The 14,739-nt window shown below is 43.5% G+C and overlaps 1 protein-coding gene across 1 annotated transcript in view; it reads right to left on the bottom strand.

The window, feature by feature from the left end:
• The window catches only part of LOC132820352 (tripeptidyl-peptidase 2-like), a 123,123-nt gene extending 112,172 nt beyond the window's left edge, over positions 1–10,951 (bottom strand). Inside the window, exons 1-2 of the mRNA XM_060832395.1 lie at positions 10,735–10,951; positions 1,954–2,082 (exon numbers count right to left, since the gene is read on the bottom strand). Coding sequence (XP_060688378.1) covers positions 1,954–2,082; positions 10,735–10,929 — 324 coding nt within the window. The 5' untranslated portion in view covers positions 10,930–10,951. The remainder of the gene's footprint in view (positions 1–1,953; positions 2,083–10,734) is intronic.
• Between the last annotated feature and the right edge of the window lie 3,788 nt (positions 10,952–14,739).

Here is a 14,739-nt window from a genome sequence, read left to right as displayed (position 1 = left end):
GAAAACAGCACAAGGTAATCATTTAGTTTCTCTGTCGTTTTTCTACTCCTCATCTGAAGATGGTTGGGCCGAGGACACTATCTTGAGGAACTCCTGCAGTGATATTCTAAAGCTGAGATGACAGACCTCCAGCCATCTTCCTTTCATCCTCCCAGTCACACCATGTGTAAATTGGGAAGCAATCAGCAAATCTGCTTAAGGTTATGTGTATTTATTCCGACCTTCCAGCACTGAGTAACTAATAACCATCTTTTCCCTCTTATATATGCAGGTCCTTAGCAGATGCTTTAGTTCTGCACCAAATATACAAGGATTCTGAAATAAGAAATGAGTAAAATCTATATGCAGTGTTACTGACACATTCCAAAACAAAATGAAGTGTTTATTGCATTTTTAATGAATGTTCCCATGCTAACTTTGATTTTTTTTTAAAATCCCAAATTGCAAGACATCAAATGCAGAGATCAAAAAGTACTATTTGAGAAAGTCATCTGCAAACAGTAGGGATGGGATATGTGTCACTGTATAGCATTAATGGTAAGAACTGAACTGTGGCTGAGTTTTCTGTAAAGCGAACTGGATTATGCAGATTACCATAATAGCCAAATTGAACAAGTCATATGCATAATTTAAGAGTTAACCCTAAACTTAAATTTACATTTCTGACAGAACAGGACTAAAAACTACAAAGATCAAAGTCAGTTGATTAATTTATGACATGAGTTAAAATGACAACACATCAGAAAACGTTAATAATCTGACACCCACACTCCCCACTGTGTTGGTTCCATTCTAATTCTGAGTCAAATGAGTGATGACTGCTTTAAGAAACCTCATACATGAGTCACAACTATATGCAAATATTACTTAGCTGTGGTGTATTGCAAAGAGAAAAATCAGCTCTTTGAAATTAGTATTTTAACCCATGTTTTGTACTACATTTTGAAAGAAAATTACTTCCAAGAAAGAAAAGAAGGCTGAGAGATGTCCTGATAAAGGAGTTTAAAATTATGGTAGGATTTGTAAGGGGAGTTGTACAGAACTATCCACTTCTGAGGAGACCAAAGCTACAGATATTCGTTCATGAATCCAATAGAATTCAGGAGGAACCTCTTTCCCCAAAGGTGAAGGAAGAATATGAGCTCGGACATGGACTGGTTGAGGCAAATAAGTCCATGAAACATAGGAGTAGAAGCAGGCCATTCAGTCCACTGAGTCCATTTACTCTTCAATGAGATCTTGACTCATCTCATAACCCTCAACTCCACGTTCCTGCCTTTTCCCCATAACCCTTCATTCCCTGACTGATTAAAAATCTGTTTAGCTCAGCCCTGAACATACTTCATGAACCAGCCTTGACAGCCCTCTATGAAGAATTCCACTCATTCACTGTCCTCAGAGGACAATTGTTTCTTCACCTCTGCCTTAAAGATGTGATCCCTTATTGAGATGTCCTCTGGTCCTCAACTCTTACAAAAATGGAAACAACTTTTCTATATTCATTCTAATAGTACCTCTAACTCTTCTAAATTCCAATGATTACATTGAAATCATTGAAATTTCTTCAATCACTCCTCTAAAACAGATTCTCCAAACCTTTGATCAGCATAACGAACCTTCCCTGGACTGCCTCCAAAGCTAGTATATCTTTAATTAGATAGCATAGATATATTTACAGGAAGCTACATGTATGTGAGAGAGAAAGAAATAGAAAATTATGTTGACTGGGGTTAGAAGAAGCAGGTAGAAGAATGTTCACAGGACATTAGCAGCACAGCCCAAAATGTCTATTTCTGTGCTACACACTCTAAGTGATTCTGCAGCACATTATATAAAATTCTGTCAGCTCTCTAGGATGGGTTTATTCGTTGGTATATTTTCATTGCTGATGCAAAATGAAGTGTTCAATAATGTTATACGTAAGTTAACAGTACAGAAATGTCAGAGTAATACCTTTAGAGTCCTTCCTGAGAGGCCAACAAGAATGCCATCCTTTGCTTCCAGCACAGTTGAGGTGTCTACATCGCCACTTCCTGAGACATCAATGAAGTCAACAATCTTTGGTTTCCCATCTGTTGTTATCTAAACAGTACACAAGAGGCAGTCAGCAAATCAGACAGTTCATTCATATTCCATGCTCTCAACATCTGGGAGCCCAGGTGTGAGTACTTTCATTTCTGCTAGCAACACATACTCAAATAGAAGTATTGTAAACACCAAGAAATGAATATCTTTTACAACACAAGACATACTGCCTACTCATTTGAAACAGACTGGTTTTATTCAGATTTATTGTATCCATTCACAGGAGTAGGACTTCGCTGGTTGAGTCAGCATTTACTGCCTATGCCTACATACCCTAGAGAATGTGGTGGCGAGAAGCCCACTTGAAGTGCTATAGTCCATGTAAGTGTATACCCACAATGGTGTTAGGAAGGGAGTTCCAGGATTTGGACCTAACAACAACAAAGAAACAACTACACAGTTCAAAGGACAACTACATAGTTCCAAGTCAGAATGGCGATTGGCTTGGAGAGGAACTTTCAGCTGATGGCGCTCCCTTGTCATTCTGAGCAGCAGAAGTCACCAAATTGGAAGATACTGTCAACAGAACTTTGATAAGTTGTAGGAATACACCTTGGAGATAGCACACATTGCTGCCCCTGTACATCAGCAGAGTGAATGAATGTTGAAGGAGGTGGATGGAATGCCAATCAAGCTGACTGCTTTGCCCTCAGTGGTGGTAAGCTTCTTGAGCATTGTTGAAGCTACATCCATCCAGACAATTGGACCATACACATGTAATAGCATCCTGTCACCTTCAATGTGCTATTTATGTTAAATGATTCATTTTTAGCACATATGGAAAATTTGCATTCTAAGAATAAAACATTATATTGTATAAATGTTGTTCATCTATGATATCATTCATAATGAGTCATAAATAATACTGTTTTAGCAAAAGAAAGCTGAAATACATAGACAGCGGAGGAATCCACTTAGACTCTTCTGTTCAGATCATGGCTGATCTGAGACCCAACTCTTCATATCATCCTTGCCCTAAAACCTTCAACACCTTTGACTAAAAAATGCTATCAATCTCAGATTTAAAACCAATAATTGACCCAGCATTAATTGTTCTGCTTCAAACATCTACTCTGAGCATATTGAAGAGCTTTCACAAGACTCTCACTGTCATAAATATAACAAGCGAAGAATTACAAGTTAAGCTATGATCTTTGAGACTTGAAAAGTCAGGATCTCAAACACTTTACTTACTAAGTTGTTTAACATTTTGCTGGAGGAAAGTTAGACCATATCAGCCCATCGAGTCCATTCAATCATGGCTGTTGGGCATTTCAACGCTTCAAAGTTATTCTACTCTACAATCATATACCATCCTTTTCTTGAATACGCAATACTTAACTACTTTCTACTAAAACAAATAGAACCTGAAAACAAAAAAACACAAAGAATTGTTGATGCTAGAAATCAAACAAAAAAAAATTGCTGGAGAAACTCAGTAGTTCTGGCAGCATCTTAAGAGAGAGAGCAAAGTTAACATTTTGGGTCTAGTGACACTTCTTCAGGACCCTTCTTTAAATAGATTCAGAGATCCTAATGAACGGGAACTGAAGAAAACTGAAGTCTAATACAATACTCTTAAAGAAGCAAATCAGAGTCAAAGGATCTTTTTAAAAATACACACTCAGGGTGGCGACAAGCGATAATTTTGGAAGTTAGATCTTACCAATTATTTCTTCAAGGGATAATGAAAAAAAAACACATTTTCCAGTAGACGATTATCAAATCTAATTCATTCTGGACTCTGTCCAAACCATAGTCTCTCAACAAAAGGAAACAAAAACATTTATACAGTCCAACTTCAAAAGGTTTTATGTACACGTTGTTGCTTTTGGGAAATGATTGGTGGAGTTCAGTATTGTAAGTGAAGGGCATCATCACTGACTTTGAGGTCTTAGGATAGATCCTAGTCTTTGTGGAGTAGCTTTGACACAATATTTTCTAACTTAAAAATATGAACGCAAAAGATATCGGAGCAGGAATAGACAATTTGGCCCCTCCAACCTTCTCCACTATTTAATATGATCATGGCTGATCTCATCTCATCACTCCATATTGCTGTCTGTTCTCCATAACCTTTCAAATCATTACTAATTAAAAAGAAACCTATCTCCTCCTCAAATTCATTCAGTGTCTGCTGCACTCTGGGGCAGTGAATTCCAGATTCACAAAACTTTGAGAAAAGTAATGCCTCAGCTATGATCATCTTTTAGAATGAGAGACACCGCTAAGTTTTCACATTTACAATCTCTACAGCCTTTCAATAAAAACCCCCACAAACTGTGAATACTCCCAAGACTTTATTAAGCTCAATGAAAACAGAAGCAAGTTCAATCTTAGTTCTTACCAAAAAAGGATTGAAGACTGGACAAATGCCAGGTATTAAAAGTGAAACGGCTCAAGCTGCAGATCTGTGTACCCGAGATCATGGCAGCATCTGACTCAGTACGGTATCACAGAGCTCAAGCAAGTGTAAAGTCTGTGAGAATTGGAGGGGTGGGGCATGGGGGTGGAGGGGTAACTTTCCACCTGGTTGGAATCACACCTGGCATAAAGGAAATGGATGCAGCTATTGAAGGTTAGTCTTCTCACCTCCAGGACATCGCTGCAGGAGGTTTTAAGGGTTGTGTCTGAGGTCAACTACCTTCAGCTGCTTTATCAATGACTGTCCTTCCATTGTAAGGTCAGCATAAGAGTGTTCACTGATGGTTACAGAGTTCAGCACCATCCGTGACACTTCAGATACTGAAGCAGAGTGTGCCAGTGTCTAGCAGGCCCAGGATAACAGTCAGCCTGAGGGTATTAAGTGACAAGTGACATTCATGCCATTCAAGTAATGGCTCGAGGGTCAGTTAGCTCAGTTGGCTGGACAGTAGGATTCTGATATAGAGTGACTCCAACAGCATGGGTTCGATTTGAGCACTAGCTGAGGTCACCATGAAGGTCCTACCTCGCTGCTCGCCTGAGATGTGGTGACCCTCAGGCTAGAATCACCACCAGTCATCTCACTCAGAGTCATAGAGATGTACAGCAAACTGTCCATGCCGACCAGATATCCCAATCCAACCTAGTCCTTGTTCCAATCCAATCTCAGCCCATATCCCTCCAAACCCTTCCTATTCATATACCCATCCAAATGACTCTTATATGCTGCAATTGTACCAGCCTCTACCACATCCTCTGGCAGCTCATTCCATACACATACCACCGTCTGCATGAAAAAGTTGCCCCTTAGGTCTCTTTTATATCTTTCCCCTCTCACCCCAAACCTATGCTCTCTAGTTCTGGACTCCCCCACTCCAGCTTCAACCAAAATCTTCAAACGGATAAATACTGAAAAAGAAAAATATGCAGTGCTCTGGAGAAATAGCAAGGAATGGGACTAACAATAGTTCTTTCACAGCAGGCCTAGGTGTGATGGCACAAACAGTCTCCTTTGCTGTCTTATTCTATAATTAGGAGTACAATGTTTACAGAACTGAGCTCTACATTTAACACCACTCTTAAAGCAAAATGTCCAAAATAAAACATTCCAAAGTTGTGAAGGACAGTCATATTTAAGTTAACAGTTTCTTTCTCCACAGATGCTACCAGACCGGAGTTTCTCCAATAATTTTTTTTGAGATCTCTCAATAGTTCAGTGTAGATACCTAAAATGAATTTCAGTGCAGGTCTGACACCAGGCAGCTGAATAACTGGCACACAGGAAGAGGAGGAAATATTTCTACCCAGAAAACCTTTCTCAGTACTCAATTAGAACACAACTGATCTGTTAACACCTTCACCCTTAACACCATTACTAATCAACAATTTATGTTAATTTTGACATTTCCAAGCGACCCCAAATCTCAGCAGCTTTTTGAGAGAGAGTTCCAAATTTCTACTTTCACGTTTGAAGAAATGCATCCTGACACTACTCCGAAGGCTAAAAACCTCTTGTTTTGGACAGCACCAGAGGAAACTTTTTCTGCTCTCACCTTACAACTCAAACTTTTCACTCAGACCATTCAAGAAAATATAATCCAGTCTGTGCAATTTCTCTTCATAACTCACAGAAAGGTCAGATAGGTCAATGGAGTAAGGTCATATTCCCATGAGTCCTGAATGCGTTTCCATCACTATCCTCATGACACACAATCAGTATGTAGCTCCAGCTTCCCACCATCTCTTCCATTTTAAACTCCACACACTTGATATTGGTATGAGAGACAATTTTACCAGCATTTCCTTAAAATATTACAGTAACACTGAAGAAATTAACTGCAAATAAATCACCTGCGAGACTTGGGAAGTAGCCTAGCAAGGTTTTGTATGCACGCTTTCACAACTTGTCAGAGAGCAGCAATCAGGCACAGCGAGGCAAGAAAAATAAATAGGCCAAATCATTGATTGGCAACTCACTTGCTCTGGATCAGCACTAGGATCCTCTCCCCAAGTACAGAGGCCATTACCTCTCCCTCTGTGTTCAATGCATGAACACAGAGCATTACAAAGCGATCAACAGCACGTTTACAACTTAACTTTTTCAAGAGCTGTTGACTTCACCCAGCCTTCAACAACTCTTTCTTAATTTGTCACAAAAAGTCTCACCACACTGGATTAAATACATGGAAGAAAGCTTCCCAAACCATGGGATGTGATCCCCAGTGGGAGCGGCTGATGAACTTGCGACTCCTAAACCTGTAATGGCAACAGGGACCAGCTGCGTGTCATAAGTAGTGGAGTGGAGCTCATTGGCCAAGTGTTCTGTCAATCATGATGAGCCAGTCACCACCACAGACCATCCCTATTTACAAGCTTATCAATCAATGGCTGCTGTTATTCTGAAGAACATCAACCATTGGTACATAGGGATGCCCAGAATCAACAATGTTCCTCTTTTTATTCATGCTTGCCTGGTATCCTGGATCACTCTGCTGGAGATTACTATCACTTCCTCAACCAGTGGTTGGAAATGGCTCCTTCCCATCCTGTCAATATCCATCTCCTGGTGTAAACTGGCTGCAAAACAGCTCCTTCCTTCCCTCAAGCCCTGGATGTCAGAGATCCAGTCACACTGCAGGAGAAAGTGAGGACCTCAGATGTTGGAGATCAGAGTCGAGAGTGTGGTGCTGGAAATGCACAGCAGGTCAGGTAGCATCCGAGGAGCAGGAGAATCGATGTTTCGGGCCAGAGCCCTTCATCAGGAATTACTGCAGGCTGCAAATAGCTTTTTCCACCAAGTCTAAGAAAGTGAGAATGATTGTGTGTGACAGAGTGAGAGAGAAAATGAGTGAGAGTATATGTATGTGCAACACTGTATGAACGAATGAAAAGAGAAAGTGTGTGAGGAGTATCTCTAACAGACATAGTGAGTGATTGTGACAAAGGGAGTGCTAATAAGCATGTGAGTACTTAAAGAATAAGACAGAGAGACAGGCAGAGTGACAGTAAGTAGCTGAGAGTTATATGAATCCCTCCATCTTCCCACCCCTTCCAAAGGAAACGGTACTGACTGGTTGGTAAGTTGATTCTGATTGGCCAAGGCACTACAAATTGTTGTGATTGGATGCAATTTGGCATCTTGCACATGTCCTCACCAGTGGCAACTTGTCTCTGAATTTAAACAAAATAACAAACTGCAGATGCTGGATGAAACAAACAAAAAATGCCGGAAAAATTCAGCAAGCTGACAGAATGTGCAGAGAAAGCAAAGTTAACATTTTGAGTCCAGCGACCCTTCAAATTTCATTTTTTCTTAGAAAGAACAAAATGTTTTAAATCTTATTTAGTCGGACCAATCACTGCAATGGTCTGACAAAAGATGGTACGAGCTTTGCAGAATTTTCCAGGATATCGGTAAAATATCAAAAGTGTTCTATTGTCTTGCGATATACAGGGAGAAAAGTACTAGTATTACTGGAGTTGAAATTATTTGAAAAACATCAATGTAAACTTGCAGAGACAGTTATTAAAGTTTGCTCCCTGAATTCCAACACCATAGCAGCAAAGGGTACAGAGGAGATGGCTGAATGCCCTTATTCTGCACCATATCATTCTATGATTTTGTAAATGACATTAACACCAGGTGTGCATATCTTTCGTGTGCCTGATGTAGCTCATAAACCCAGTTAATTTATCCTGTGAAGTCTAAACAACTAAATTGTCAATTTTCCATTACATGCCCTGTAGAAACACAAAAATCCCAAGTGTAAATCTCTCACTGACAGCCTTGATTCAATCAATCAGACATTTTGCTGAAGTCAGAAAGTTGTAGATTTGAATCTCACTCAGACACTTCCTGATATAATATAAAAGAGGGCCTCTGCGGTGCAGGAGCAACGTCTCATCACTGCACCTGGAATCCCGATATAAGTCCCACCTGCTCCAGAGCTATGTTACAGCATATCTGAACAGAGTGGTCACAGAACATATATAATCTCTGATTGACCCAGTGCCAAAACTGAATAAATGCTGCCCTGCTAAAGGTGCTGTCTTCTAAGTGAAATATTAAACCAATGTCCTGTTACCTTCTCATGTGGACATGAGAGATCATTATAACTGTTTGTGAAAGAGCAAGAGACTTTCTCCAGTCAAAATAAAAAAACTGGATACTGGGAATCAGAAAAAAACCATAAGTTGCTGGAAAAAACTTCTGACCTTATGATGGAGGGAGGATGAATGATGAAGCAGCTGAAGATGGTAGAATCTAGGACACTACATGAAAAAAATCAGACTTTCCTGGATATCCTGGCTAATTTTCATCACTAAACTTTCTTCTGGAATCTTGCTATTCATAATTTTGCTGCTATTTTTCCTAACAATGTTTCATATAACATAGAAAAGTATAGCACACTTTGGCCCACGCTGTTTCAAAAGTACTAGCTTGGCTGTAATGAGCTTTTGACTGTTCTAAAGTTATGAATGCTTGCTTTAGAAATGCAAATTGACTCTTTCCCTCCTCATACATTTGGTGTGGTTCTCATTGAGGTTGATCCGGAGCAGCCCTGTGACGTGGGACTCTGCTCCACCGTCTGTTCCCGGGGAAGCACACTAAGACAAATATCAACGGCGCCTGGAGGACCATCAATTCAGTGAAAGACGCTCTTTGGTCTGCCTGAAACTTGTTGGTCTTCCAGAACAAGGAGTTGACCTTGGCCAGACAGGCACATTTCAAGATCCAGGACGATGTGCTGAGGGATGCATTACAACTTGGGGCAGCTGCTGCCAAGGCGCAGTGGAGAAAGACCAGGCTTTAAGATCTTTCTATCAAAGTTAAACGGGGGCTCTTTCAGTTATCGGACCCTCTCAATCCCTCAAATATATGCAAATCTAATCTTGTACAAGTCAGAAATGTCGTTGGTTTGTTTGCTGGATAGAGTTAGTTTGTTTATACATATGATGCTGTATAGAATTGAACTACTTTAGTAACTATTCATGTATATAAAGTCAGAAGTCACACAACACCAAGTTATAGGAGAAAGTGAGGACTGCAGATGCTATTGATCAGAGTTAAAAGTCTGGTGCTGGAAAAACTTGTGCTTATGCCCAAAACGTCATTTCTCCTGCTCCTCGGGTGCTGCTTGACCTGCTGTGCTTTTCCAGACTCTCAACACCAGGTTATAGTCCAACAGATTTATTTGAAATCACAACGTTATGTAGTCCTGCCCCTTTATCAAGACTGGTATTGCGTGACTTCTGCTTTTGTTAAACCCAATCCAGCACCTCCAAGGTATGTATATAAATATATTTTTATGAATAAAGAATATATTTGAAATAAAATATATAAACTTGATGGTAATTAGCCAATGGAAGATCAGCTGCATTTTGCTAACACAACATTAACATAATGTTAAATATTAAATCTAACAGTAACCCTAGATAAGAGATCCTTTTGTATTTTGTGAAAGGGATATCGGAGATAGGGTGTGGATGGATTTCGGAGGGTTTAGCAGCAGGATTGGCGGGCGGCCAGGGGACGGTGAAGGGAGTTATTGGGGTCAGGGTTATTTTGCGTTTGGGGGATTAATGCTGATGCAGGAAATTTGGGGGGGGGGGGGAAGAATCGAGGGGAAGTGACGAGAGGGGAGAGGAGGCCAGGCTTTCTGAGGGAATAGGGGCAAATGTTGGAGGGATGGGAGGGAGGGATGTGGGGACGGGGAAACAGGGTGAACAGTCGTCACCAGATCTCCATCCCTCTCCTCCCCCCGAATCAGCACCCACAGGGTGTAACCCCTTAGTCTGCCCTCCCCACCATCCCCCTCCCTGGTACCTGCAGCCCCGGTGCCCCCTGGGCTACCCACACTCTCCCAAACACCCCAAACACCCCCCATCCATACTCGCGCCCCCGCCCCCCGCAACCATGCCCCGGATGCTGTTGCCCCAGGGTGTAACCCCCTCACCCTGCCCACGGGTGTAACCCCCTCACTCCCCCCCCCTCTGTCCCCGGGCATACCCCCCCTCACTCTCACTCCCCCCTCCCCCGGGTATACCCCCCTCACTCCTCACTCCTCACTCCCCCCTCCCCCGGGTATACCCCCCTCACCCCCCCCACTGCCCCCGCCCCCAGGTATACCCCCCTCACTCCCCCCGCCCCCTGACCCCGGGTATACCCCCCTCACTCCCCCCGCCCCCGGGAGTACACCCCCCTCACTGCCCCCGCCCCGGTACCTGGAGGCCCGGCGCCCCCGGGTCCACCCCCGAGTCCAGGATGGCGATCACGGTGCCGCGGCCGTCACACTCAGGCCTGCGGCTGATGAAGCTCATGGCCCCGGTCTCCTGTTTGGGAATCAGCGCGTGCAGAGGGAACCCCGGGCCCGGGCCCGGGCCCCGCTCCTGCCCCGCTCCCGCAGACTCAGCCATCATCAGGGCCCGGAGCAGCACACAGCACACCCGCCTGACGACACTTCCGGGGGCGCCGCATGGCAACCGCGCGGGGGGGCATGGCAACCAGAGGGTGTGTGCATGGCAACTGGGGGGGTGTGTGCATGGCAACGGGGGGGTGTGCATGGCAACGGGGGGGTGTGTGCATGGCAACGGGGGGGTGTGCATGGCAACGGGGGGGTGTGCATGGCAACGGGGGGTGCATGGCAACGGGGGGCATGGCAACTGGGGGCATAGTAAAGGGGGGGGTTCATGGTAACAGGGTAGTGTTTGGTAACAGGGGGCATGGTATCGGGGGTACATGGTAATGGGGGTGTGCATGGTAACTGGGGTGCATGGTAACATGGGGGGGGCATAGTAACAGGGGGCATGGTAACATTGGGGCGCATGGTAACTGGGGTGTGCATGGTAACGGGGGGCAAGGTAATGTGGGGTGTGCATGATAATGTGGGGGCATGGTAACGGGGCATGGTAACTGAGGGGTGTGCATGGTAACGAGGGGCTGGGGGGGAGGTGGGCATGGTAATGGGGGGCAGGGTGTGCATGGGAATGTGGGGGGCTGCATGGTAACGGGGGGGGGGGGGGTGTGGGGAATGGCAACCGGAGTAACAAGGTGGAGCATGGTAACGAGGAGGGGCATGATAATTAGGGGTGGCATGGTAATGGGGGCAGGGCATGGCAACTGGGGGCAGGGCATGGCAACTGGTGGAGGGGGTTCATGGTAATGGGGTCATGTACAAGGGGCAGACATGGTAATGAGGAGGTCATGGTAATGGGGGTGGAGTAATGAGGGGGCATGCTAATGGGGGGAGGGTGGTCATGGTAATGGGGGCATGGGTATGGTAATGAGGGGAGGTGGGAACAGGGTGCATGGTCATGACAGAAGGGTTTGGTAACTGGGCGGACACAGTAACAGGGGGCATGGTAATGGGGGTCATAGTAACAGGGGTGTCATGGTAACGGGGGCATGGTAATGGGGTGAAGATGGTAATGTGTCATAGTAACGGGGAGTCATGGCAACAGAGGTCGTGGTAATTGGGAGGAGGGAACCACGGTGACCTTGCAGAGCAGCTGACCATGTGGAACCTTATCAAATGCCTTACTGAGATCCACACAGACTACATCTACTGTCCTGCCCTCGACAACCTTCCTGTTCAATGAGCCATTGCTGTCTACGGGGTAAGAGCAATTATTTTTATTCACTTGTGCGATATGTTTGCCTAGCATTTATTGACTGACGATGAATGGCTTGGAGGGGAACTTGCAGGTGGTGGTGTTTCCATGTACAGTGGTGACCCCGGAATCCGAACGCCCTATTGTTCGAACAAATTGGAGTCCGAATAATTATTTCGAGAAAATTTTGCCCTAAAATCCGAACACATTTTCATATTCTGAACACCACGTACCGTTCAGGTTGCACATGGTTTGTTCAGTTCGTCCCAGGAAGTAATCGTGAAAGCATCTCTTGTGTGTCCATCACTCGTTTACCTTGTGCTTTCACCTGGATTTGTGCTGTTTTTTTAAATTATCACCCGTGCATTCACCATGGCACCCAAGAAGAGTAAATAAGTGCGTTCACCATTAGCACTCCTCACTAAGGTAAATGAAGTTATTTTCATGTTAGTACATTTATTTCTTGCTTTTATTATTATTACTTAATATTTAGGTCATCTTATTTTACCTTAACCATGTGTATTTGCAGTTAAAAGTGTCTTGAAAATGTTTTTTTTGGGTCCAGAAATGGAATAATTCACTTTCCATTATTTCTTATGGGGGAAATAGTTTCGGAATCCAAACTTTTCGCAATCTGAACAGCCTCCTGAAATGAATTAAAGTCGAATTCCGAGGCACCACTGTATCTGCTGTCCTTGTCCTTTGGAGTTAAAAATCACATAATACCAGATTATAGTCGAACAGGTTTATTTGGAAGCACTAGCTTTTGGAGTGCTACTCATTCATCAGGTAGCTGTGGAGCATAACACACAGAATTTATAGCAAACGATTACAGTGTCATGAAAATGATATATTGAAACTTGGATTATCGTTAAGTCTTTCATCTTTTAGAATGGGTTGCAGATTTTGGTTCATTAATATGTAAATCCCACAACTTATTTTAAGTCACTTACCGGATGAAGGAGCAATGCACTGAAAGCTAGTGCTTCCAAATAAATGTTGTCTTTACACATAGTTCTCCTATAATGCAGTAGAATCACAGAGTCATAGAGATGTACAGCATGGAAACAGACCCTTCAGTCCAACCCGTCCATGCCGACCAGATATCCCAACACAATCTAGTCCCACCTGCCAGCACCCAGACCATATCCCTCCAAATCCTTCCTATTCATATACCCATCCAAATGCCTCTTGAATATTGCAATTGTACCAGATTCCAGCACTTCCTCTGGCAGCTCATTCCACACACGGACCACCCTCTGTGTGAAAATGTTGCCCCTTAGGTCTCTTTAATATCTTTCCCTTCTCACCCTAAACCTATGCCCTCTAGTTCTTAACCCCAGGGAAAAGACATTGTCTATTCATCCTATACATGCCCCTCATAATTTTGTAAACCTCTATAAGGTCACCCCTCAGCCTCTGATACTCCAGGGAAAACAGCCACAGCCTGTTCAGCCTCTCCCTATAGCTCAAATCCTCCAACCCTGGCAACATCCTTGTAAATCTTTTCTGAACCCTTTCAAGTTTCACAACATCTTCCCGATAGGAAGGAGACCAGAATTGCATGCAATATTCCAACAGTGGCCGAACCAATGTCCTGTACAGCCGCAACATGACCTCCCAACTCCTGTACTCAGTACTCTGATCGATAAAGGAAAGCATACCAAACACCTTCTTCACTATCCTATCTACCTGCGACTCCACTTTCAAGGAGTTCTTAGTACAGGAGTAGGAAGGTCATGTTGTGGCTGTACAGGACATTGGTTAGGCCACTGTTAGAATATTGCGTGCAGTTCTGGTCTCCTTCCTATTGGAAAGATGTTGTGAAACTTGAAAGGTTTTAGAAAAGATTTACAAGGATGTTGCCAGGGTTGGAGGATTTGAGCTATCGGGAGAGGCTGAACAGGCTGCGGCTGTTTTCCCTGGAGCATCAGAGGCTGAAGGGTGACCTTATAGAAGTTTATAAAATCATGAGGGGCATGGATAGGATAAATAGACAAAGTCTTTTCCCTGAGTTGGGGAGTCCAGAACAAGAGGACATAGGTTTACGGTGAGAGGGGAGGGGTTGATGCGTGTGTGGAATGAGCTGCCAGAGGAAGTGGTGGAGGCTGGGATAGCCGCATTTAAAAGGATATATGAGTAGGAAGGGTTTAGAGGGATATGGGCCAAGTGCTGGTAAATGGGTCGGCATGGACGGTTGGACCGAAGGGTCTGTTTCCATGCTGTACATCTCTATGACTCTATGTGGACCTTCTCAATATTTCATAACAAAAGGTGACATCTCAGCTCAAACAATGTATTCAAGCTGTGAGGTTAGAGTCTATCTGTAACCCAATCTTGAGTCAGACTAATTCTATTTCCAAAGTTCAGTTTACAAAATATTACATGTATTGACTGCCTGCAGATTGTGCATTTTTGAGCAAAATAGAATGTACCTGCAAATTTAATTTTGCAAATACAAATTCACCCCATAGACTTGTACATGTGTGCGCATGCATGAGAGAGAGTGAGTGTGTACATGTGAGTGTGTGAGTTTGCGTGCATGTGAAAGTGTATGTGTTTGCGTGTGTGAAAGCTTGGTAAAGTGTGTGGTTGTGATGGTGATAAGGTGAAGATAGA

The sequence above is a fragment of the Hemiscyllium ocellatum genome, chromosome 11, assembly GCF_020745735.1.
Source record: "Hemiscyllium ocellatum isolate sHemOce1 chromosome 11, sHemOce1.pat.X.cur, whole genome shotgun sequence".
Taxonomy (NCBI): domain Eukaryota; kingdom Metazoa; phylum Chordata; class Chondrichthyes; order Orectolobiformes; family Hemiscylliidae; genus Hemiscyllium; species Hemiscyllium ocellatum.
The sequence above is the reverse complement of the archived record's forward strand: the minus strand, read 5'-3'. Positions and strand labels throughout refer to the sequence as shown.